We start from the raw sequence: 26,968 nt of genomic DNA, 5'->3' as shown, positions 1-26,968 counted from the left end.
ATCCATCATCATTCTTTAGCTCACTCCGCCACCCCAGTTCAGACATGGCCATAACCAAATAAGTCTGACCCTGTGCCTGATGGGAACAGTCCAGCCCGAACTGCCAAGCCATGTCTTTCCTGGACTGGAAACAAGCATCCTGGGACTAGGTTCTGGTTAATCAGCCATCATCATCCAGGCTAGCTTGATTCCAGTGTCAAAATGAGCAAGGGACCCACGTATGGGCATACCTTGCCAACGTAGGGAGAACTAAGCAAAACCAAAGGGGATGATGGATGGAGTGTTGAACATTGTTAAGCACTCACCCCCAGTCAACTGATCTGGGTTTAATCCATCATCATTCTTTAGCTCACTCCGCCACCCCAGTTCAGACATGGCCAGCTGCAAATCAGTCTGACCCTGTGCCTCATGGCAACAGTCCAGCCCGAACTGCCAAGCCATGTCTGCCCTGGACCGGAAACAAGCATCCTGGGACCGGTTTCGGATTCATAACCCTCATTAGCCAGGCTATCTTGAATCCAGTGGCAAAGTGAGCAAGGGACCCATGTCTGGGAATACCCTGCCAGTTTACGGCGAACTTAGCGAAACCAAAGGGGATGATGGACGGAGTGTTGAACATTGCAAGCACTCACCCCCAGTCAACTGATCTGGGTTTAATCCATCATCATACTTTAGCTCACTCCACCAACCCAGTTCAGATATGGCCATATGCAAATCAGTCTTACCCTGTGCTTCATGGGAGCCCGAACTGCCAAACTGAAATTGAAGGTCTAGAAGATCAGGTAGAATTTTTTGCAAGAAGGTCAGAAGGTTATGGCCTTAATATTTTCAGGTAAACCACAAAGGCGAAGATTATTTCTTCTCTTGAGTTTTTCAAGATTTTCAGTGTGTATTTTAAGTTTTGGATTTTCGTGTTCCAACATGGGATCTTGGCAGCTGCATACTGAAGGTGGCCTACACGTTGTACCATATCGAGCATTTTGCCTTCCATAACAATCCAATGATCTTCAATTTGTTGTCATTTTTCATTAGCAGCGTTCATGAAAGGTTTGAGGGCATGCACCTCATCCAAAATTGTGTCTAAAATTAAATTATGTGTAGGCTGGTTTGGAGATGGAGAATCATTTTTGGCTCTCCGAGGTTTGGCACCAGGAGACAATGGCTTACCTGTAATTTGGGAGCCACTAGCCATTCTAATAAAATGCACCAATCTTGAGTGAACTTATTAGGGGATCAAAGTCTGCCCAAACAAGAAGAGGTGGTGAGTGAAATCCGTTAAGCTGGTGAGTGACAGACTTCAGAGATGTACACTGATATTCTGGGAAATTGAAGCCCTTCTCTGTCTGACTATTGGTCACCTATATATCAGCAAGATAGAAAATAGGGAAGTCAATAGTTCCCACCGGCTTGCAAGGGCGCAAAGAAATAAGGGAACAAAGACCATCTGACAAGCTGCTTAACAAATTATAGCTCTGGACATTAAATCACTGTGACAGTATAGGGAATGCAAACCATTATTACAGGATGAAGAACAAGAACCTCAAAGCCATTAAGAGTGATGAGTGTCAGTCTGTGAAAACAAATAGAACATAAAATATCCTGCAGAAACATAGAGCTTTGTGTCACATCCGTTTCACAGTGCCTATGAACATATTTATCTTGTATTCAATATATTTTGCCAGGAGTCAAAATATTAGGGCAGTGTAAAATTAGCATAGTCCCTCCCAGCTACAAACAATATTTGGTACAATAACTAGATCATTGCAGACCTTTTCCTAAAGTATTTAGGGCTACACAAGGTCTCCATTTGTCCAGGAACACGAAATAGGAATAATAAGGACTGTCAAAAATAAATAAACACACACCCAGATCATTTGGGAAGATTCCTGAGGTGATGAACTGTAAGGTGAGCAGTGCGCAGCGCGCAGAGAAAATGGCAGCCGCTCTTGTTTGAGGAGATTTTCACTGCAACAGCAGGGCAGTGAGAGAGGGTCTCATGAGGTTCCCAACAGCTCATAGGAACGTCAGAAGATACAGGAATGGGAGACAGCTACAAGAGGCATAGTGATTGGCCACAAAATGCAATAAAAACAACGTGTTAGCTCCATGAAACGATGGATCTCAGCAGCGTTCCGCCGCCATCTTGCTTCAATGTTTAGCCCCTTACCTGGCTGGCAGGCTTGTTATCCATTTGAAATCTGCCTTTGTTGCCTCCTTTTCCAGCTAATATGATACTTGAGTGCTTGATTGGAGATAGCAGAGGAATGAGTAAACTTGGCACTTGAAACCCTTAGGTACATCATTGTTTAATCTGCTTTAGCACTGGGATTTATAAACATGAGTAACCCATTACATTTGCAGATTGTAACACACAGGCGTCCATCTGAAAACAACCATGATTAAAATGATAGTACTTTGGTCAGGCTGAACAGCTGGCCTACAGTATTGCTTATACTCAAAATAGCCTTAGAGGTTGTGCGAGTACAGGGCATCAGTGTTTGTGTGTGCTTCGGACAAATATAAGCATTTTCTGCAGTGTTATATAGCACTAAGGGACCCAGGGGCATTGGACTGCTTTAAGCGAGCACCAGTTACATTACACAAGGTCTGATTCAGTGTATTAAGGCACAGGGATGTTAAATTATTTTTCCAGAATCACAGGATATTGAGCAGACAGGGACATCAACCAGCCTCTCAGGTCCAAAGTCGGCAGCTCTGGCCGTTAGGCAACACCCTCTCGCCTTGGACATGCACTTGGCTGGCAGCATCCATTGACCAGCCCTCAAGCACACTGTCGATATGCGGGGCTCTGTCCTCACCTCCACCTTATTAAACACCAAATGATGTTCCCACACACACGGCTCACTGTACCATACTTTACAATGTAACCTCTTGCTCCTGTTGGAGGAATTCATTCAATATGCACAGCTACATAAACAGTGTAGCTCGCTTGTGATCTCCTCTTGTGTGTTTAACTGAAATTGCGGTGGCCATATTGGTTTGGGTATGAGCCCATTGAACACCATGGGGCTCAAGGTGAATTTTGTTTTCAATCTGCTGCAATCACCCATCCTGTGAGGGCTGTGCTGTCTTCTGCAGCCACACCACATTTGTTACACACAACACCATGGAGTGCTGAGCTTATGTGGTGTTTGCAGAAGAGAACTCCTTTGGTTTATGTTCTCCACTCACCAGTGCACGCTTATAAGTAAAGTAACAACATTTCAATCACCCTGCATAATACCTCATACTCTAAGTGGCTGTGCGGTTGGCTGATCCAGAATGTGAATGACATTTACAACAAAACTAGTGGCTGAACTGTGCGGAGACCCTACCCATGGGCTGGAATGTGAACGAAAAGCTAGCAATGGATGAAAAGGAACCTCATTACATTATTGTATTAGGTTTATTTTTTCTTGATTACATGATTTTGGAGAGAGAGGGACAACTGTCACTACAGAAAATTACAAAAAAGTTTACATTTTATTTTGTAAACAACCACTGCTCAATACCTTTAAATAAAACAATATGTATGTAAAGCGTCACTTCCGTTTTCAGCATCGTGCTCCACATGGTACAAAATATTTTTCACTGACTTGGCAGTTGTCATTGTAATCTATTGGTGTAGTAAAAGGTGTATGATGCTGCAGTTTCAAAAACAACCAAATAGACATGTAAAAATGTGACAATATCCGGTGAGGCTAAGTCACACTTCAAAGAGGAAACACAAAATAAAGATTAGTTGTCTACATTCCTTGAACTATATTCAATATCATAAGAAGTGTAAACATCCGCTCTTCTACTTGGTTTTGCTTGGCCATATTTAGAAAAATCTTCCTACAAGACCCATCTGTCTAGATTGTCAAGAGGAGTCTTCAAATAATTAATTTTCCTCCTGAAAATGTGACAAGTCCCCCAAATATCTGGAAATAGGAGTAGCATTCTATTTTGAGAAATGCTTATTAGCCCCTGAAAAAAAAATTGCCAGAGTTTTGGCCCATGGAAATTTGTGGATATTTTCAAGATGAGGTGTTTTAAAATTACATTGTTCTATTTTTATATAAAATTTAGAGTACATATAATGGATGTTGGAATTAAACTTTGACCATAGTACGATATCATGCATATGTTGCGGATATAATATAGGCAGATGTTTCTTTAGATGTATCTATATATATACTCCCAGTTTTCAAAAAGATTGAAATTACTCCTGGGTGATGCTGAAGAATGTTGAAAATGTTGAAAAGGATTGTGACAAGAGTACTATGCGTGAGGCTCCTGAGGCGAAAAGCCAGGAGTCAGGGCACCCTTGCTATAATTTTCTATACTTGTAGCACTGTGTACTACCTTCTGTCTTAATAGCATGCACCGTCTGTGCAAACTTTCTCGTTGTTTTTAAAATTCACTGTTCACTCCCTACTTACCTTGGCTGACTCCCCGAGGGGTTCACCCTTGCTTCCAGGGGACGATTTGGGCTCCTGCTGGTCGCGGTGTTGAACCAAGGGCGCAGTTCTGACGGGCGCCATCTTGGGAGGAGGTCCAGGTTGGCGGACTAGTGCTTCAGGCGTAATTAACCCAGCACTACTTAATGAACACCAGCCTCCGTCCGCGCAGCGGGCGGGCGCAGCGGGCGCGCCGATGGTGCGGCGGTGGCGCGCCAGAGGCAAGCCCATCTGCGCCCGTCCACGCCCACCCGGGCCTAGGGCCAGAAACCCTGCCCATTTCAGCGAGCCATCTCATCAGCTATTCGCGTAAGGTCCTTCTCCAGCTTAGACCTAGGAAAAACCCTAAATGTCAGTTCCTGCATAGGCCAGATGGCATATATACTCATTGCAGTCTCTGCAATTTGGTCTCTCATGGAAAGAAACATGAAGTATCAACTATTACCCACGTGCGTATGGCCTTATTGAACTGTAGGTCACTGCTCAAACATTCTTTGGAGATCAATCTTTTGATCCAAGACCACCAACTTGATATACTGTTCCTGACGGAGACATGGTTATCTCCAAATTCGGAAGCAGATATCGCTAACGCGCTCCCCCAGGGTTTCCTATTCAATCCCAGAACAGGCCCATTGGTAGAGGGGGTGGGTTAGCTATACTGTATAGAGACCATCTCACTTGTAGGACAGTGGACGGTGGCATTACCAACTGCGAGAGCTCCCACTTCACTATACAAATCTCCCCCACCAATTCTATATCAGGCCTGCTGGTGTACCGCCCCCGGGCTGTCCAGGGCAGTTTGTCAGCGCACTACTAGAAACAGTGACTGTCTTTGCCTCTACTGCCTCTAACTTCGTGGTATTGGGAGACCTTAATCTACACCTTAATGACCCCCACGACAAAATAGCTGCTAATCTTCTGCTTGACCTCAAATCCTATGACTTGGGACTTACTAATATGGATGCCACACATAACAAGGGATACCTTTTAGACCCCATTTTCTCCAACATTTTGTCAGTTCCCCAGTACCCCTCCCCTGGTCTGATCACTTTCTGGTCCTCTTCTCCTGGCAAGTCGGCATCGATATTTCTCAAACCCCGACTTTGAGAACTTTGGAGAGAGCCTGGTCCAAGCTCCCCTTGAAAACTGGACTCGTAAACTTAAACAGTCTGCCCCTCTACACGACCCCGACCCCGTGGTAGCCGACAAAAACTTCCGTGCTGGCTTGATAAATCACTTGAGCAAGTCCTGCCGAGAAAAAGAATTGACAAAAAGGGTAGAGCTTTTAAATCCCCTTGGTACACCCCTGAGCTCAAAGGAAAGGATGCAAGAAACTCGAGCGCGTCTGGAGGAAGGATTGGGCTAATCATAATAAAGAAACCTATCGTGCCGCGATTAGAGCCTACAAAGTCTCTCTCAAAAATGCCAAGGCCGCATTTTTTGAAGCAAGAATTAAAACATCCTCCAACTCCTCTAGAGAATCATTTCAGATTGTAAAAGAGCTACTTAAGGTCCCTGACCCCCCCTCAGTCCCAGATATCTCAGGGTGCCAAATGCAATCAGCTCGCAGACTTTTTTAATTCTAAAATTCAAAATATTTTACAAACATTGCCGCAACCTGGTTGCACATTAGACCTTGGTAGCAGACCCCACGCGCCCGGCCCTCAGCTAAATTCCTTTGCAATGGTCTCTGTGGAGGAATTTCACAAAGCTATGAAAAGTGGCTCTCCCAGTGACTCTGCACCTATGTATATTCTCAAACGCATTATCTCCACCATCTCCCCTCTTGCCACTGATCTAATTAATGCTTCCCTCTGCCAAGGCACTGTCCCTCCAAGTTGGAAGGGGGCCATTGTAAAAGCTCTACTAAAAAAGCCTCAGCTGGACCCCTTGGAGTTGGCCAATGTCAGGCCCATCTCACTGTTACCGGGGCTCAGCAAGATTGCAGAGAAAATGGTCAATCAACAACTGTCCTTTTTTCTGGAATCCAATGAGCTACTATGTAGGTCCCAAACAGGCTTTCGCCCAGAACAGGGAACAGAGACTGCCCTTATATCAGTCATCGAAGAGGCGAGGTGCATCTTGGATTCAGGAGGATCAGTGGTACTGAACCTCCTGGATCTAAGTGCAGCCTTCGATACGGTTAACCACCGTATCTTGATCCAGCGCCTATCTAACATCGGAGTCTCAGGTACTGCCCTGGCTTGGTTAACATCTTTTCTCAACAACCGGACTTTTCAAGTCTGGGAGGGCAGTGCACGGTCCAAATTGATTCCCCTCCAGTGTGGTGTTCCGCAGGGCTCCTCATTGAGCCTTACTCTGTTCAACGTATACATGTCCCCATTGGAAGAGGTGGTTGCTCCATTTGGGGTTAAAATAATCAGTTACGCGGACGACACACAACTTGTCGTATCACTTACTCAACTGGACCAGTGCTTTGAAAACCTTCACTCCTGTCTTTCAGAAATACACACCTGATGAGCAAGTCCTCACTTAAATTGAATGGCTCCAAAACTGAGCTGATGCTTATGGGGCATAAGCTGACATTGCTACCCGATGCCATCTGGCCCGTCTGTATGGGAGCTCTCCCCTCCCCAAAAAGTGAAATCAAGAGCCTAGGGGTCTGGCTTGAACGGGACCTCTCATTTAGAACTCAAGCCAAAAAACGGCGGTCATCTGTTTTGGCCTTCTTCGTTCAGCTCGGAAGGTTCTTCCCCTTCTCCCCCCCCTCAAAGAAACTTCTTATCCAAGGGCTGATCTTTTCAAGGCTTGATTACAGTAATGCCCTATACTTGGGTGCCCCAGAAGCGACAATCAACTGGCCCTTAGATCTCTCCATTGGCTGCCTATTCGTGAGAGGATAACATTTAAATCCCTGTGTATTGTCCATAAATCCCTACAAGCAAGGGACCATCTATCCTTAAGAACTTAGTGTCTCCTTACAAAGACAACAGACCCCTTCGCTCCGATTGTGACTGTCTGACCAGAATTCCCAGAGTAAGAAGGGCGCGCGCTGGAGGTCGTCGATTTTCCGTTAACGCAGCGACTCTGTGGAACTCCCTTCTGCTGATTATGCAAGCTGAACCAAGCCATCTGCGGTTTCGGAAGCTCCTCAAAACCTTCCTCTTTCCCAAGGCCCCCTAACTTAGCATTTCCTACTCAGTAGCCTCTGCTCTACAGCGCTGGGACGCCTCCGGGTAACCACGCGCTCTATAAATCTGTTTCACTCACTCACTATGGAATGTATAAGAGCACTGAGCTGGGAAATGACATTCTTCTTATCTGACACCCTGGAGCTTCTCTTGGAACATGACTGTGCTATCTAATTGAATGTGTGTACTACAATAGACCTCAAAACAAGTGAATAGGCCTTGAAACAATGTTTTATTTCCATACATGTTTGTGTGATGGTCAATCAAAAAAAAGGAAAAATGGTTTATTAACATTTCTAACGTTAGGGAACTCCGCCTTTTTGGGGGGGATCAACGAGAGTACTAAGGAGGCTGCTGCAAATTAATTGTTAGTGTATCAATGCTGTGTGGTACTGGTTAGCTCAAAATGATTGTATTTGTAGGTGCTGAGAGCCCTGCCCCATGCAACCCAGTTTACAGTTGTTTTTCATTCTTTCTTAGCACACTCTTGAGACTTTACTGATTAGACCCCTCTTTACCTCATCTCACAGCAGATCACATTCCACATGCTGTCTCCCAGAGAATCCCCGCCTTACCCCAATTATTTGACTATAGGTGCATGTTTGAGGTTCAGCTGCAATTCTGCTCTCGGCCCCTGACAACACGTTTTCTCTGTTCCCTTTCATTCAGGTTTGGCACTTCTGATCTCCATCAATCTGTGTTGCCCCCGGGCAATCTCAATGGGTGGAGATCTACCGCCCTTAGCAACTCTTGTGTTTTCGCTAGTCTCCGTGCTCAAAGCCTTTTGCTTGATAATTTGGCCATTCCATTTTCTGCCTTTACCGACTCCTCACCACAGTGATAGCACTTCAGTCCTCTTTCTCTTCCAGTCCATATGATTCCCCAAGGGACGAGTCCTTGCTCCAAGTGCTGTAAACTATCTGTTTGATCTGGGACTAAATGACTGCTTTGGCAATTCATCTTGTATCCCATGTGGTGCTCTCTTATCCTCTGTCCTAACGCAGATCCTGTGGTCTTTCGTTCCTCCCTCCTCTTTGCCATCTGCCCATACTGTGAATACATTCTCCATCTGCTGGCATTTTTGCCACACGTTTTACAAGAGACAACACCGGGGCAGTCTCTAACCTCTTCGAGGCTCATGACGAGCTGAGCTCAGCTCGTCATGAGCCGTGGAACGCTCAGGTGCGGGGAGAATTCTCCTCCTGTGCTGAGCGTTCCACGGGAGGTAATACACCTGTGACAAGCTGAGCTCGTCATGAGCACCGGAGCGCCGTACCTCATGACGAGCTCAGCTCGTCATGAGCATGGGGGCGCTGTGCACGCCCCCCTTCCCCCAGCACAGCGGGGGAATAACCCCCGCAGCGAAGGGGTTGACATATTTTCTATCAAGTGCAAAGAATAACAAGGGGAATGTGAATTACCAATCATGTATTGAAAGCAAATTTAGATTAGGAAAACCTTTCCTAATGCATAGAAATTACCATGTTAACAAATTTTCAATTCAGATGGGTTAGCATACTAGCAAAATTATATCGAAATATTCATTTCCTCTTTATACATTGATAATAATATCTTCATCTCGCAACACAAAAGACAGATTTTCTGAATCGATTGGAGATGTGTGCATTTTGATGACTGGTTCTTCACTACACAAAGGGGTTATTAGACCGCAATAGATTCAAAAGGGGATCAGAAACTGCTACAGTGCATTCAGTCTGATTTATGAATAACTATTCAGCTGAACTTGATACCAAACACTGGCACCTTTTGAAACTGGATTGCTGGATCAAGCTATATATTGGAGCCAAACCTCAACTGACAGAAAAAAAAACATTCTCAATTCAAGTGATATCAAGGCAAAAAAATATTCATGGACTGCAATAAATTCACTCTCCTATATATTGTAGACTTCACAGAATGAAAGACATCAAGATTTTTATTAATTGTAGAGCAAACTTTTGCATATAATACACCCGAACAAACACCTGCATCTGCAGTAAAATATTTTGGTTCAACAAACAATGCTCCTTTGAGCATTACTTAATGGAGACACGATATTAAATATCTGTATCTAGACCACTTACACAGTACAAAACAATGGGATAAAAAGACATTTTGACTAGGAGTATGGAGTTTGACAAATGTGAGAGGAAGATTTCATGAATTTAGGAATAATAATTTGGAGTTAAGTATGCCCCCCTTGGATTTAACGACAACAGATGGAGCATTAGGACAGACGTGTTCTGTATAGGAACCAGAACTTGACATAATATTATAATGTATGTTTGATTTATAAAATTATGGAAATGTCTTATGTTGTGAATTTGCCCAAAAAGAAAATTTTAAAAACATTTTTAACATCGGTATGTCCATGTACTTAAATATGTACATTAAACCAATTGATCATAAGAGTAGCATGTTATGATAATAACCAAAATTGAAAGCAGATTGAGCTCCTAATAAAGATCCCTTTATCGAGTTGCAGTTCACTGGTTAAGTTCCATGCAGCTTACCAGATATGACTTTATCAAAATGCACATAATGGAAATATCACCAGTATTAGTCACTCTATATTAGGCTTCTGCCCTCCTTATCTGAAAACATGCACTTTAGTTTATGAATTGCCGGGCAAATTGAATGATACCTTATTTAAAATTATAAAAACATGCGATATTATTGTAAAGGAACCTACACCATTTAAGTCATATCCATTGCATCTTACGCAGAGCAGAATAGCATGACAGTGGTATAAAATGTATCCATTCTATTAAAGTACTCATTGGTATCAGCTGTACCTTAGTCATGTTAACTAAGCAACTAAACCACAAAGAAAGAACCACCGAGAGTCAAAGGACACAATGAATGTGAAATAGAGCACAGTGGCCTTTTGTGAGCAAGGTTCATATTTACCAAACTGACGAGACTTGCCTTTGTAGCTCTATGCACATTGATGTCTTGCTAGAAAGTAACCAGACAGAAATCGCTGACACTCATACGGGTAAATATTACACCATTTGGTAGTCACTTTTATTGAAGACTAATTCCGACTCAGAATACATTTTTTCCTTTTCAGGTCACAACACTGCTATCCACACCACTGAACATGTATTTTTTTTCTTTAATTAAATCTTCCTCTCTTCTACCGAAGTATTGTGGCAGTCCTTTCAATGTGAGTTGTTTAACCCCCAAACACCACATGACCTAGTTAGAAAACCACAAATCTCTACATCTCTATCGCATTCCCTTTGAGCTCTTCCCCTAAAAAGACTGCTAAAGGATTTCCTTACTCTAATCTTAGTTTGTTTTTGTTGGTGTGCCACAGACACTACTCTGGACCATAGAGGGCCAGGTCTATTTTCAGGCTATCTTTTTTTCTTTGTTACTTTATTCAAGGTCATTGATTAGTCGTACAAGGGAGCTCATCTCATGTTTTGGAGGACCTTTCTTACACATGACATTACCACTCATAAGTGGACCGCAGGGTAGACCGCCTCAGTGGGTTTCGAAAGCCCATCCCCTGCTCTGCTCTGCTTTCCTCTTCTTTCATCCTCCATGGTTCTTCCATTTTGAACCTGCACAGAAGTGGGGTACAACTTCATTCTCCTGCTCCTATCAGCTGTGAATGAAGCTTTTACCTGTGTGTGCATCAACACTTTTTTTACAAGTCTGGATTTTTCATGCCTAGGGCTGCAACCCACCTGTAAACTGGTGCTGATTGGTTCCAGTGTGTCAAGGCCTTGACACGGGCAGGAGGCTGCGCACAGGATGGGGTCATTGACATCACTTGAGATCATGGCAGTCCATCCATCCATCCATCCATGCAAGTAGCATCCTAGCCCACAGTAAGCCACCGAAACACCAGAGGACCAGATGACCACAGCGAAGCAGATGTCCTGCCATGGGGTTTTTTCCTTCCTTTATAGTTTATAAGTCAAGAATGAACCTTAATTAGTTTTTGGTGCGTTTTTGTGAAGTTTAAGAAATCGATTAACATTAAAAGCTAGCCCAAAAGGCAGCTCTCCCTATTGTCTTACTGTCCTTAGCAAATGTTTCTTCTACACCTAATGCAACAGAGCATCTAAATCTAGAATAATAAGGCACCAGCCAAAGCGATGTCAACATTCCTTCTACAGATTGAAGACCAAATAGAATTGCCCAAAATCCAGCTGCCGATAGTGTAGGCAAATAGCAAAATTAAGTTCTAACTTTTTAAAAAGCAGCAAACAAAACTGTCCATTATGTGTATTGGTATTGTGACCCTATGCTTTGTGATGCAGAGATAAAACTGTGATAAATACGATATATTTGTCAATATAAACTGTTATTGTATATCTTGTTGGGAAGTTCAAGTTTTATAAATTCTCAAAATTGTTAATGCGAATCCACTGACTCTTCTGGAGGAAATAACTCAGTTCTGTGGCATAAAAGCCCCTGATAAAATGTTAGTATTATGTATCAGTGGTAAATGCTGTTGTATGTGGACTCCTCATCCTTTGACTCTTATTAAAAGAAGGGCAGGTGGATTGGGGGGATGGTCAGACCCTGGGTGGAGGTCATAGGTCGCAATTAATTAAAATGGAGTCTTAAATCATCACATAGTCATAAATCATGTATTTATTTATTTAGAGGATTTATAAAGCACACAGCTACCCAACAGGGTTTCCCAGTTTTAAGCAGGAGGAGCGAGGATGCAGCTAATTGGAGGAGAGGAAATTAAACCTGGCTATAAAGAAAGTTCTTGATTTTTTTGCGTAAAGCTAAAAGAGACTGACAGATCCTAAATCATCATGGCAGCAATCGATCATTGATAAACACCATAAATCATGCAAGAAAGTCAGCACCCATCCATGGCACTCAGTGATCCACAGTCTTAAGCCAGCTTGACAACACCGTAAATCATCTTCGGCAGCCCCATCTACCACAGGTTGCTGTTTATGCGCTGAATGAGAAGGCACACAGCAGCCAGCTTCTAGGCTTCCCGCGTCTTGGCGCATCTTTTGCTGCATCACAAAACTGACGCAACGGTGGCATAAAAAAGGGGCAAGGGGCTTGTGAATCTGCCCCTAGGTCTATTAACACCAGCTCTTGCTCTGTGCTAATTGTGTTAAGAATACATTAATATAGCTCTGTTAATTGTACCATATCAATACTGTAAAAATATTATAGATATATTAATTTCCATTTCCCAATCTAATCCACTCTTCGTTCCAATTCCTTCAAATGCAGAAAACACTCACTAGAAAACAATAAGCTCAAGGTAGGGCAGGTAGGGCAGCAGATTCTGGAGAGAAATAAGTGAGAAGAATCTATCCTCCTAATGATAACTGCACTCGCAAATGCAAAATATTTTCTAGACGGTGTAATCTTATTAACATTCCTGTGCTCTGTCACATAGAGTATGTGTCCCAACACTGGAGAGAAGATGCATTCTTTGGGTACCAGTTCCTCAATGGCGTGGATCCAATGATGATAAAGAAGTGCAAAAAAATCCCGGATAACTTCCCAGTGACGGACAGCATGGTGGCAAACATCCTGGGGCCAAAGACCAACCTTGCTGCGGAGTTCCAGGTATGTACATTTGATCTTGGTTTCCAAAGGTTTGCAAATTGGTGTGTGTATAATGGACCCACCTGGAGGCTCCAGCAGCTCTCTTCTTTTTTGGTGTTTTCTTGACTGTGCAGAGCATTCGTTACTAGCTCTTAAACCTGACCATAAAGTAGGGTTGCTTTCTGCCCAGGGGACTTTATCTCTCTCCTCGTGTTTTTGGCTGTTTGTTTCAGAGTGTTTGCATTTTGATACATGGCCTACAACTTTACATCTCACAAGTACATTGAATGATACCGAATACAATTATTTATCTCAAATATGCATGTGTACAGCAAGCAATTAACTTTTTTGTTTTCTCGCAGCAGTTAACTGCTCACGTACAGCACACGCAGCAGCAGTTCACTTTCTCACACTCATAGGGACACATGCATCAATGCAGGCATTTGGGATTCCTTAATTGCGATTATTAAGGAATCGCATTTAAGGAATTGCAAAAGCCTATGCATATAGGAATCGCTCTAAAATTAGCGATTCCCAAATGTTCCGTAATTGGGACTCGCAAATTGCAAGTCACAATTAAGGAATGTCTTCTCATTCATTCCTACGGGCTTACAGGCCCATAGGAATGAATGGGAGGTTGCATGCGTAAATTGCGAGTACCAATACATACTCGCAAATTGCACATTCAATTTCAAGGGTGCAAGGGTGTCAAAGAGACACCCTGTTGCACATCCGGAAATTGAACTGTGCACACATGTTGCGCACACACATGCCCCAAGGGCATGTGTGTGTGTAATCTACAACTTTGAAAAATGCACTTTAGTGCATATTTCAAAGTTTTTGCAAATTACCATCAAGTTCAAATTGATGGTAATTTGCCTCCCTATTAGCAAAATCGATATGTGCAATTTCATCATGCCTTGCATTTAAGGAATCACAATTTGCGATTCCTTAAATGCAATCGCAATTTAGGAAATTGCAATAAATTGCTATTTCTTAAAATGCGAGAGCTTTTCAGTTTCATGCATCGCAGAGGCCCACTTGCAGGCGCAAACGGACGAATTTTGCAAATCGCACCATTTGCGCTTGCAAAAAAGGTTGATGCATGTGCCTGATGGCTCAATACAGCACAGGTAATAGAATTACAGTTAAATACACATACAACAGCAGCAGATGCACAAATGATAAAATATTGTTTAGATTGGGATACTGACAATTCTTGTTACTGTCTGGACACTCAGCATGTCAAAAGTTAGAACTATTAACTTTGGCAATGCTTGTTTTAGATTATCATATCCTACGAGTGTCTTTATTATATTACATATCTCTAGGTGTATATTGGTAATTTGAGTATGTTGCATCCTTTTTACTTGAGACCTAACCAACATTTTATAGTGCTTAATGTTAGCTAGTATTTATTTAGGGTGCAGACATCATTGGTGTGGTCCTGTAGTGTTTTGGCTGCAGGCCAGAACCACTTTGAGTGGTTTGAGAATTCTGGGTGTGTGTTGTCCTCTTGTGGGCAGAGTTGGGTTGTGCATGAGGGCTGGAGATGTGCTCAGTTTAGGTTGCATTGGCTCAGCATGCCTGAGAAATTATATTGGAGACTGGAGAGGTGTTTGGGTAGGATGCCCTATGTGAGGAGATTGGTCTGATAAGTCAGGTGTTTCAACCAAACCTTTGTTGGGTTTGCTGATGCTGATCATCATGACAGTATTAGAAAGAACTTTAGCTAAAATAAAGCTTGCTGTCCATAAGTACCCTGGCCTTGAGTAGCAGTCTAGCTTATAATGGCCAGGTTACTCTGTTTAATCTTTCTGAAGTTGAATGTGAATAGCTCAGAATTTGGTAACAGCTTTAGGATGCCCTGTTGGGTAGTGGCAGGCACAATATTCAATCGAAACTTGTAAACGGAGCAGAGCAAAATCTGAGTGCCAGGCAAACCAAACAGGTGTGCCACAAAGGGCTTCCGCTCCAGATATAGTCTCCCAAACACAGTTGTCATGCAGTGGGTCTTATTGAATGCACATCTTTTTATTGCCATATTTTACTAGAGTTCAAAGATGGCCACCACATTCTAGGTAATGTTTGTTTTCATTTGCAATGTGACTTTCACTATGTGGATGGTTTATTGGTTTGGAAACGATATACCAATCATTTACCATTTTGGCTTCCATCTTTGAAATACAGAATGTTACTTAAATTTGCACTCAATGTGAATGACATGACTGCAATATTTACTGTTTTGTATCACTTAATGTAAGGAAGCTTATATGTACCTTATACCTTTGTCCATTGACGTTGACAGGCCAGTGTTAGAAGTGGGATTCCAGGTTTGCTCAGGTATGCATCCAGACCAGGCTTAAAGCCACCACTCTAGACAGGGTAAGCCGAGTACACACTAAACGATAACCTGTGCTCACCCTCTGGTCGCTAGGCACAGAGCAGTCAGGCTTTTCTGAAAAGGCAATATGTAAGGTATTTGTGCAACACACCAACACAGTGCCACAATGAATACACCAGAAAAATACTCTACACAGGTTTATAATATTAGAATATTATATTATAAACAAAACAGGACCAAAATGACCAACATCCAGTGTATTGAAGTTGAGATATTCATTTTGAAAGGATTAAATGCAGTAAAGTGCTTAGAAGCATGAGGCACTAAAAAGGTTACTTTAGGTTGAGCTGGACCAGGACTAAGTAAAAGTTCATGCTTCCCTTGTGGAAGTGCAGGCCAGCTACAGGACCCACACAGACCCCGGTGATCAAATTACCTTTCCTTGTCTCAAGCAACAAGATGCGTCAATCTCTTCCAATTATTGAAGGTGCTGCATCAGTTCCAAACACAGGTGCTGGAGTTGAGAGACGCCAAGTGATGCGTTGGAGTTTGCCATGCAGTCGAGGGCGATGGGTTGATCTCACAAATCTACTGTGGCAGTGATACATTGTCCGATACGTAGATCTCTGGTAGCAAAGCACTGGTTCCGGTGCTATGTGCTGATTTTACTCCTGCAGCCGAGTCGATGAGCCAGTTCTGTTACACACAGACAGGAGATGCTTCAAAATCAGTGTTGCAAGTTTCTGGGGCACTTCCCTTAAGCCAGGCACAGTAGCAGGGGTAGAGACTTTGATAACTCTCAGTCGCAAGCAACAGGAGGCAAGCCAAAAATCCCTAGGAGATCACTTGGAGGGAAGGCAGAGTCCAGCTCTCCTTCTGCATAGTCAGGGAGCAGCAGACAGCAGGGCAACACAAGAGAAAAGCAGGCGTTCCAAGTCTGCAGTCCAAAGATGAGTTCTTTAAGCAGCACAGAAGTCCTTCTGACAGAGGTTCACTTCAAGATCCTGAGTGTCTGATTCTAAAGGGTCAGGGACCCAGTACTTATACCAAAAAGTGCCTTTGACGTGGAGGGACTTTAAAGCAGCTCTCTGAAGTGCAGAAGTATCCCTCTACCCTCAGTCCAGTCTGATAGGCTATCTGTGGGGGATAATCGGTCCTTTGTGTGGGGACAGGACACAGCTTACTGAAGTGAATTGTTAGCCCTTTCTTTCTATCCTGCCCAGGCAAGGTCATCAGAATGCTGATGTATGTAGATTGGTACTCAGACACACCTAACCTATCTGTGTTGTGGCTATCTAGAGGGAATGCACAAAGTGTAGCTGTCACTCACCCCTGATGTGCATTGGATGTCATCAGTGAAGTCATCAGTGATGTCACTGACCATGTCATGTGTAATGTAATATGTGACGTCATCAGCAGTGCATTGCGGGGGCGCAAGTTATAGTTAGCTGAACTAACTATAACGGGGGAATTTCTGTGGTTTTGTACAAGTGAAATGTCCAACTAACTATAACGCCCCTGAAACCTATGTTCTTTTCAGTGAATTTCTAAGGTTTTTTAAATGCTAATTTCTAACCATAACGTGCTTGAAACCTATGTTTTTTTCAGTGAATTTCAAATGCTAATTTCTAACTATAACTTGCCTGATACCTATGGTTTTTTAAGTGAATTTCTAAGGTTTTGTAAATGCTAGTTTCTAACTATGTCACAGAGGTAGGACATGTGAAGAAAGAAGAAAAAATGCACAGAAAGAAGCAAAATAAATGCAGAGAGAAGCAACAGAAGTCCACAAAGACGAAGAAAAGTGCAGGAAGAAGCAAGACATGTGCAGAAAGAACAAACAGAGGAGCAGAAAGAGGCCTTGTTTCAAAATCCTCCTTTGACCACAACTTTTTCATATGGGTACTGGTGGTAACTGACTCTGACTAACCAGGTCTAGAGCCAGTGCTATGCTAAAAGACACTTAGAATACAGTGAAAACACCTACATACACTATGGAACACTATGGGGCTCATTTGTATATCGGGCGGATCGCCACCGCCCATATGGTGGTGGCAATCCGCCCGCTAAAAACCACCGCCCTCTCCCAAATTCCCCTCATCCCAGATTACCATGGCGGGGGGACCCCGGCGCATGTAAAGACTGTCCGCCGGTTTTCTGCATAGTCGCAGAGTCGACGGGCGGAAAAGCAGCTAACATGGTGGCGGTGTCTGGGAGACACCGCCATCCATATTGGCATGTGTGTGGGGATGTGCCTTTCTGTGGTGGTAACGTCTTTGTGGGACTTACTGGATGTAACAAGCAGGGTAGCTGGCCCCCGAGGACATCCTCGAGGGCCAGCTTCCCAAACTATTACCTCCAGTCAGTCCCACACAGCAGCATTGGAAAGTACTTGTACGAGGCCACGCCCACTTTGCCCGCCACTCTACAAACGAGCTCCCTGGCATGCTCTTGGATGGGGATTGAAGTTCCCTTCACTTCTGGGGGTCCTTTAGGGGCCAACTAGCCTACCTTTTACCTCCAGTAAGCCCCACACAGTGGAATTGTTGAGAGGTAGACAAAGGCCATGCCCCCTTTTTCCACCACTCTGCAAACGCGCCCCTGGCGCGTTGTAAGTTGGGGGATTAAGTCCTCTTGAATCCTGAGGGTCCCTGGGGTCCAACTAGCCCACTAGGTGCCTCCAGTAAGTGCCACAGAGCAGCGTTGCAGAGAGGTTTAAAAAGGGGCATGGCCTGGACCACCTCTCTGCATCGCAGGTCTGTAGCGCTTACTGGAGGTACCTGGTGGGCTAGTCAGCCCACAGAGGCCCTCAGGATTGAAGGGGAATTCATTCCTCAACTTAAAACGTGCAACAAGACGTGTTTGCACACATTTTACCTCAGGCCCGCCCCTCCCTTTACCATGTGCAAACACGCCCGTGGTGCTTTTTAAGTTGGGGGATTAAGTCCCCTTGAATCCTGAGGGTCCCTAGTGTCCAACTAGCCGACCAGGTGCCTCCGTAAGCACCACAGAGCTGCATTGCAGAGAGGTTGCACAAATATAGAGTCATTAATATTGGGGTTTAGGAACATCGAGATCTAGAATTTCGTGGTCAAGAAAATCGACTTAAGGTAGGTAATATCACTTTAAAAATATCAAAGTGTTTAATATTGTTTGCAAAAACATAGTTTTTAAAAATATTGTTTTTTACTATTGTTATGTATTTCAATATATATTTTATGTGTATATGATGTATGTTTTTTGTATAAGATTTGTTTATATTTTTAATATATGTGTTACATTTTTAGTAACTATTCATTTTATGTTACTTGATTTTTGCGCTTGTAGTTCTGTAGCGGGTTGTAGGTTTATAGGAAAATAAAGTGGGAAGTATTTTAATTATATTACATTTATTAGTTTTTTAAATTTTCTTTTTGCATTTTTATTTCCATAGCAGGTTGTTGGTTTATAGGGGAACATGGTGGGAAGTAATTTAATTATATTTAATTTATTGATAATTTTGTATTTATTAATATTTGTTTAACTGAGATGTTAAATGTGTAATGTAATTTATTATACATTTTTTTGTCGTTGGTTGTTAACTAATTTTAATTAATTAATTGGTAATTAACTAAGGTAATTGTGCATTTATTTTTAGGTGTGTGTTGTGGAGTTTATAGGTGTCAATGGTCGGAAGAAATATTTTTAATTTATTAATTAATAATTGGATACATATTCATTTTAAATAATTTTGAATTAATTTTAGTAATTGTGTAATAATTATATTTGTGTGTGGTAGTTTTTATAGGTGTAAAGGGTGAGAAGCAAATAATTTTTCAATTGATGAATTAATAATTAGTTGGTAATTAATTTTAATTAATTGGTAATTCATTATGTTCATTGTGTAATTAACTTTATGTGCGTTGTGTTGTTTATAGGAGTGAAGGGTGGTAAGTAATTTGCGTTTAATTAATTAATATAAAGTTGTTAATTAATGTTAATTATTTGATATTTATTTTGGGTAAATGTTTATTTTTTGTGTTTTGCTTTTACTTTGAAAGGGGTAAATTGGTGGGTATTAAATACAGTTATGTTATTTAATTATTGTTAATAGTTTTTCTTTTAAACATAATATATGATTGTGTTTTAATATTGTATAGTTTAATTTAGGTGTGTGTTGTCGATATTAGATTGTTAAAGCTTGTGTACTCAATTAGTGTTTTTATTTATTAATAAGACATTTCTAAATTGGTTATTAATTATGTTAATAATGGAAATAAATGTAATTAAAATTTATGTTTTACAGAATTTTTTGATTGTTAATATTTGCTACTTTTAAATATTTATTGTTTATAAAGGTATTTATTCATTTATTTTATATATTATTTGTAGTTTTTTTTATATATAACTAATAGTATAATATGTGTTCTTTTTTATATGTTTAATATATTATATTTTTGTTTCTCTGCTCTCCAACACTTTTCCTAACGTTGCACTCACTGGATTAGGAATATTAACTTTTAACCCTCCTCTATCCAACACTTTCCCTACTGTTGCACTCACTGGAGTTGGGATACAAAATGTGACACCTTCACTGTCCAACACGTACTGTTGCATTCAGTGGAGTGGGAAGTCATTTTTACCCCTCTTCTATCCAACACTTTCACTACTGCTGCACTCGTTGGGGTGGGAATAGTAATTTTTACCCCTCCGCTATCCAACATTTACCCTACTGTTGCACACACTGGAGTTTGAATAGTAAGTTTAATCCCTCTGCTATCCAACACTTACCCTACTTTTGCACTCACTGGAGGAGAATAGTAATTTGTATCCCTACGCTATCCAACACTTTCCTTATTGTTGCACTCTTTGTTTTGGGAATAGTAATTTTTGCACCTCTGCTATCCAACACTTTCCCTATTTTTGCACTCACTGGAGTGGGAATAGTAATTTTTACCCCTCCCCTATCTAACACTTTCCCCACTGTTGCACTCTTTGGAGTGGAAATAGTAATTGTTACCCCTCTGCTATCCAACACTTTCCCTACTGTTGCACTCTTCGGAGTGGGAATAGTTATTTTTTCCCCTCAGCTATCCAACACTTTCCCTAATGTGGCACTCAAAGGTGTTGGGATAAAAAATGTGACCCCTCCACTATACAACTCTAAGGGGTCGATTCCGATCCCATTAAAAAAAACGTCCGTACGAATCGTACCTGGAGCCCTCTCCGTGCGACTCGTAGCCGTACAACCCAACGAGTACGATCCGGACCGGGGCATCAGGACGCGATCCGTACAGTCCACGTCAGGTAAGGGCGATTCGTACGGAAAAGCGCACAATCACATACACACCGTACGGTGCGTACCCCCCACGATCGCAGGGGTATGCCCCGTACACCCAGCCTACATGGGGTACAGTGCGTACCTCCCATGATCGCAGGGGTATGCACCGTACACCCAGCATACATGGGGTACGGTGCGTACCCCTGCCATAATGGGGGTATGCACCGTACCCCATGTACGCTGGGTGTACGGGGCGTACCCCTGTGATCATGGGGGGTACGCACCGTACCCGGGGGGCCATTCCATACCTGTTTCGGCACGAACTCTGCTTTTACGGCTGTTTTCAGCTCCCGTAAAAAAGGGTCGTACGGTGCGTACCTGACACATATCGTACTTGCTGGGTCGTATAAACTAGCCGCGAGCTGTACAGATGTCGCGTACAGCGGGTTCCGACAGAGACTCGTACGGGGATTCGAGTCGTACGGTCTCTGTACGATTTGTACGGAGTCCGGCTCCTGGTACGAATCGTACTTCGACGTACGTACGTGGGACGTTGCAGGGTACGTTTCGTATGGGAAAACGCTCAGAACGGCTATTCAGAGCGGTTTTTCCAGATTCGGAATCGACCCCTTAATGTTGCATTCAGTGGAGTGGGAAGTAATTTTTACCCCTCCGCTATCCAACATTTTCCCCACTGTTGCACTTTTTGGAGTGGGAATAGTAATTGTTACCCCTCTGCTATCCAACACATCCCCTACTGTTGCACTCTTTGGAGTGGGAATAGCAATTTTTACACCTCTGCGATCCAAAACTTTCCCTACAGTTTCACTTTTCAGAGTGTGAATAGTAATTTGTTTTCCTCCACAATCTAAAACTTTCCCTACTGTTGCACTCATTGGAGGTGGTATAGTACTTTTTTACCCCTCTGCTATCCAGCCCTTTCCCTACTCTTGCACTTTTTGGAGTGTGAATTGTAAATTTTATCCCTGTGTTATCCCTGTGTTATCCAACACTTTCCCTTCTGTTGCAATCTTTGGAGTGTGAATAGTAATTGTTTCCCCTCCGCTATCCAACACTTTCCCTACTGTTGCTATCACTGGAGTGGGAATAGTAATTTGTACCCATCCGCTATCCAACACTTTCGATACTGTTGCACTCTTTGGAATGGGAATAGCATTTTTTTCTAAAACTTACCCCACTGTTTCACTCACTTGAGTTGGAATAGTAAATGTAATTATTCCTCTATCCAACACTTTCCCTACTGTTGCACTTATTGTATTGGGAAAGGTTTGTTTGATTGATTTTTCTAAATAGTTTAATGTTTTAATTTATTATATTTTGTTATTTTAAAGTTTCAAAATTAAATGTAGATAATAGTTAATAAATCATGTACCTGTCTAAATTATAATGTTTGTGTTTGTATTTATATAATTAAGTTTATTTATTATATTTAGTTAAAATGTATATTAAATGTTATATTATTTTATTAGTATTTAATGTATATGATATATATTATCTTTTATATATATTTTTGTATTCGATATATTTTACATCTATATTTTTTATCTCAATTTTTTTGAGTCAATGTTTTTGTACTTATATGTTAAGGTATGGGAGTCGATATTTTTGTGGTCGATATTTGTTCCTCAATATTTTTAACATTCATGTTTCTTACATCGATATTCTATCAGTGGCGATGCTTAACATCCTGTGATTCTGGGCAAATCACTTAGGGGCACATGCATCAAAGGTTTTTTCGAGTGCAATTCGCAAAAATTGGCCATTTGCGCCCCCGAAAAATGCCTTTTGCGACGCAGTAAGGTGTTAGGCACTTGCAATAGAAGAAAGCGCAATTTATTCCGATTTCTTAAATTGTGATTGCATTTAAGGATTTGCAATTTGCAATTCCTTAAATGCAATGCTAGAAGCACTTTGAAATAGCAAATTTGCTATTTGGGGCTGCAAAAAACAGAGAAATTACTCTGGTTTGTATTTTGCAAAAACCTTGAAAAATGCACTAAAGTGCATTTTTCAAGGATTCATGTTACACACACACACACATGTCCTAGGGGCATGTGTGTGCGCAACATGGGTGCACATCACAATTTCAGGAGTGCAAGAGGGTGTCATTTTGACACCTCTGCACCCTTGAAATTGCATGCACAATTTGCGAGTACCTGTTGGTACTCGCATATTGCACATCCAATTTACCATTCACTCACTCCTATGGGCCTGTAGGCCCATAGGAAAGAATGGGAAGCCATTCCTTAATTGTGACTCGCAATTTGCGAGTCGCAATTAAGGAATGTTTAGGAATAGCTATTTTAATAGCGATTCCTACATGCATAGGCTTTTGAGAGTCCTTAATTGCGATTCCTTAATAATCGCAATTAAGGACTCGCAAAAGCTTTTCTTGATGCATGTGCCTGATAATCTCACTGTGGCCAACAAAAAATGAATTATCCATCTGTAACCCAACTTGTGCTCATGTAAAGCACTCTGATATCTTCGGGTCAAGTTTGGGCTATAAAAAACTCTGGAAAAACACTAACAAGTACTAAGGAATTCCCAATGCTAGCCTATGAGTGGGGTAGGCCTCACACTAATGTAAAACTAATTTGGGTGTTTGTCACTAGAAGGACATGTAAAAATGTAACAACAATGTAAGTTGTTACATAAAAATGTAACAACTTACATGGCATCCTGCCCCATGGGTTACTTAGGGCCTACCTTAGGGGTGACATATACGTAATAAAAGGGGAGTTTTAGGCTTGGCAAGTAGTTTTAAATGCCAAGTCGAAGTGGCAGTAAACGACACACACAGGCCATGCAATGGCAGGAATGAGACACGTTTGAAAGGCTCCTTGTGGCACAATCAATGCTGCAAGCCCACTAGTTATGTCATAGATGGGTACCTCCAAGACCATCACTCAAATCTTTCCTATTGAAGAAACTAAATTATTGTTTCTTCAAGCATCCATAATTTAACAGATTTTTACTGTTTGTTCATTCATGTACACTGAGTACTCTTTCTCAATTCATTTTGTTTTTTTGAAAAAGACACTTGTAAACATATGCAAATATTATGCATGGGGAGTTTTGCATTCATTTAACAGTCATTGCAAGTGAGAACAAATTAATTTGAGACAAAACATGTATAAAAAAAACATTCAACATTACATGACAAGATTAATTATGCATGTAAAAAGAAACTAACATACTTAAGGGAAATACACTGTTTTTTGTCCAGTGTCCCACACTTTCTGATTTATGGGACATTTATCATTGTAGCCCTCATGCTTGTAGTCTGCAACATTACTAATTGGCACTTACTCTGTTGGTGGTCAGAGCTTGCCCTTTTGTTTGGATGGAATCATTCATTTCTTTAACGGAGATGCCCAATTTAATGCGGAGATATTGCACTCAATGATCACCCTTGGTCCCATTTATAAGAGTGCCGACATGTTTAGACCTTCACAAATTGACAGCATATTTGCAGACATGACGTTTGTGCCCCTGTCAGACACCAACTTGTTTGAAGAAACCCACTCTGGTAAAAATCTAAACCAGGGCTTTTGCCACTGCAGGTCAGTCATGGTTCTCAGAGGGAGGGATACCTATTGGCATGATCCACCAGAACCAGGATAAACCTTTTGCCTGAAGCAGTCTGGGGATCCAAAGGCATTACAATGTTGATAGATCAAATATAACAAATGCTAGGCAACTTGAGGTTCCTGAACATTTTCAGGTACATCAACACATGTTTAATCTATATGACAGTGTACTAAACAAATAACGGCAAGTGAGTTAAAAAAAATATTGGTCATTTATTAAAAAAAACAAATACACATGGAAGATAAAAACCACATGAGGTGGCAGGGATACAGTGAATAACAATAGTGTCTGAAACAATATAGGGCATAGAATAATGTAAATACAATGCATATACAATAATACAATAATGCACAATTAAATGAAAAGACAAGGCTACAAAACAGTGGGTTTAAAGGTAATCTATACGCGCGTTTCGGCGTTACACACGCCTTCTTCTGGAGAATCACTGGACGATTCTAAAAGAAAACAATTATAAACATTCCAATTAAAAAAACACATATATTGCCACTCAAGTATAGTCGTTGATAAAACTCTACTACTTCTAGGTGGAGGCATTTGAATGAAAAAGGCTGGCTTAAATTACAGAAAAGTAAGATACATTTATTGAAAGATAAAGTACACAGTCACACCACCAAACTGAAAGCATTGTGCATGAGATGAGTTTGTGCAGAAGAAAGGACCAGAAAGAATAAAACATAAGAGTTTCCCTGAAACGTCCCGATGTGGCAAGACCCTGCATAAGTGATACTTCAAGGTGAAGAAAAGAGGTTGTGGTTCCTCACCTAAAAAGGAGTAAAGCATGGGCGCAAGGTGACGCATGGGAAGTAATTCAAGGGGATAAATTGGGCTCAAAACTGAAAAGGAAATAAAGGAGGTGTTTAATGCGATCATAGCAGGTAATGCACTCAGGTGCCTAAAACTAACAATACATTAAAAAAGGGGTTTGGTTACTTACAAGTGTACGCTATAATGCACTAGCCAATGATAGATGGCCCCTGCAGTTGATGAGTAATAGTGTTACACTTTTCATGATTGAATACTATTGGGAGACAGAGATTGAAATATATCAATATCCCTACCAAAGCCATTTTGGAAAAGATACCAAAGGTAGTGTTGTGAATAGCATGTTATACTACCTGATATTATAAAAGATCAAGGTCTTCACATGAATGGACCTTGAACAGATGGCCCAATTATGGGGCACTTCAAGATTTGAGCAGGTTTGGTGTACTGCTGGTTACAGGACACCACTCGGGACCATAAGTGACCTACAGCAAAAGGAAGTGTAAAAAAGCCTGTTATGAAACTTATTCAAGGCTGGATTATGACACTGAGTCTCCCATCTAAACATGAAGAAAAATACCTTAGATAGATTCTAACTTCAGATGATCTTGATATGTCATAGATTAGGTTTAAAAGTTGGATAGGTTATGAAAAGACTAATAAATAGAAAAGACAAACAAGAAAAATCACATCTCACTCTATAATCTGTGCTACAGCTAATTATTCATGAGTCGTATCATTTATATATCAAAGAGTCTGTCTAAAGATCAAAAAAACGACAGATACTGCCTAAAGGACTTTGATTATATCTTTAGTAGAAAATGCCATCATTCCAAACAGGGGATGGATAGATAAAAAATATATATGCAGCAATGTCTTATTTACATAAGGACTTGGAAGGTTAACACTGCACCCGGCCGGAGTCATGTGCATAGTAGTTGGCCAGTGCGTAAGAAATTTTTAAACACACATATTCTATGGCGCATCTAGTCTGATAAGCGCGATGCTAAACTTGGAATCAATATGCATAGTGGTCAATGGATCACCTATTAATACGGAAATGCAAATATGAAAAAAAAATTACAAAGTTACTTACAGAGTCACGAAAATAAAGGGTTTCGATATTCAGGGTCCCGAGGCGGAGAATACTAAATGTTTGCGGGACGCTCTAGGTACCCTCCGAAGGCGCAAACTCATTAGCGTCGAAGACGTCGTCTGCAAGTGATGACGTCGTTAGTGTGAGCCGGAAAGCGGAGGAACAAAAACTGGACCAAAAACAGGCTCAATACTGGGTGTGTGTTAAAGAAAAAATGAAAGTAGGACATACATCCATGGCTATCATGTCTATCGGTAGGCTCAAAAATAACCATTAGAAGCAATGAGGGAGAAGGCATAAAATAAATAAAGAAAAAAACGGTGACACTATATCTCCGATGATAAAGCTGAGTAACCTCAGTATTAAGGAGAAAAAGTGTACATAGATAAAGCTTATAACGAAATAATAATATTTATAAGTAAGATCAAAATCTATGAATATGTCCTGCACAGAATAAAGGAACGGAATAATGAATAAGATCATTTAATATTGTATTTATGGCGTTCTTCCAGGGTATTTCATTGTTCAAACCTTTGGGATAAGATCCCAAAGTGAAAATCCAAAAGACTTCACGTTTTTTTCGTGTATATTCTGCATTAGGGATGTTATCAAGATTACAGTTCTCTAAAATAAACCAACGGATATCTGTTGGTTTATGTTGGTGCTCCAGATAGTGTTTCACTAGAAGTGAATTGATTTTAGAAGTTCGGATGGCTGAACGATGTCCTG

At 41.4% G+C, this 26,968-nt stretch overlaps 1 protein-coding gene across 1 annotated transcript in view; it reads left to right on the top strand.

Annotated features, from left to right (window-relative positions):
• LOC144797585 (hydroperoxide isomerase ALOXE3-like) overlaps positions 1-26,968 on the top strand; it is a 228,639-nt gene that overhangs the window by 152,045 nt on the left and 49,626 nt on the right. The window contains exon 6 of the mRNA XM_078668252.1: positions 12,990-13,162. Within this exon, the coding sequence (XP_078524378.1) occupies positions 12,990-13,162 (173 nt within the window). The remainder of the gene's footprint in view (positions 1-12,989; positions 13,163-26,968) is intronic.

This window comes from Lissotriton helveticus, chromosome 12 (genome assembly GCF_964261635.1).
Source record: "Lissotriton helveticus chromosome 12, aLisHel1.1, whole genome shotgun sequence".
NCBI classification, from domain to species: Eukaryota; Metazoa; Chordata; class Amphibia; order Caudata; family Salamandridae; genus Lissotriton; species Lissotriton helveticus.
Note: the sequence above shows the minus strand (reverse complement) of the source record. Positions and strands in the feature narration are given on the sequence as shown.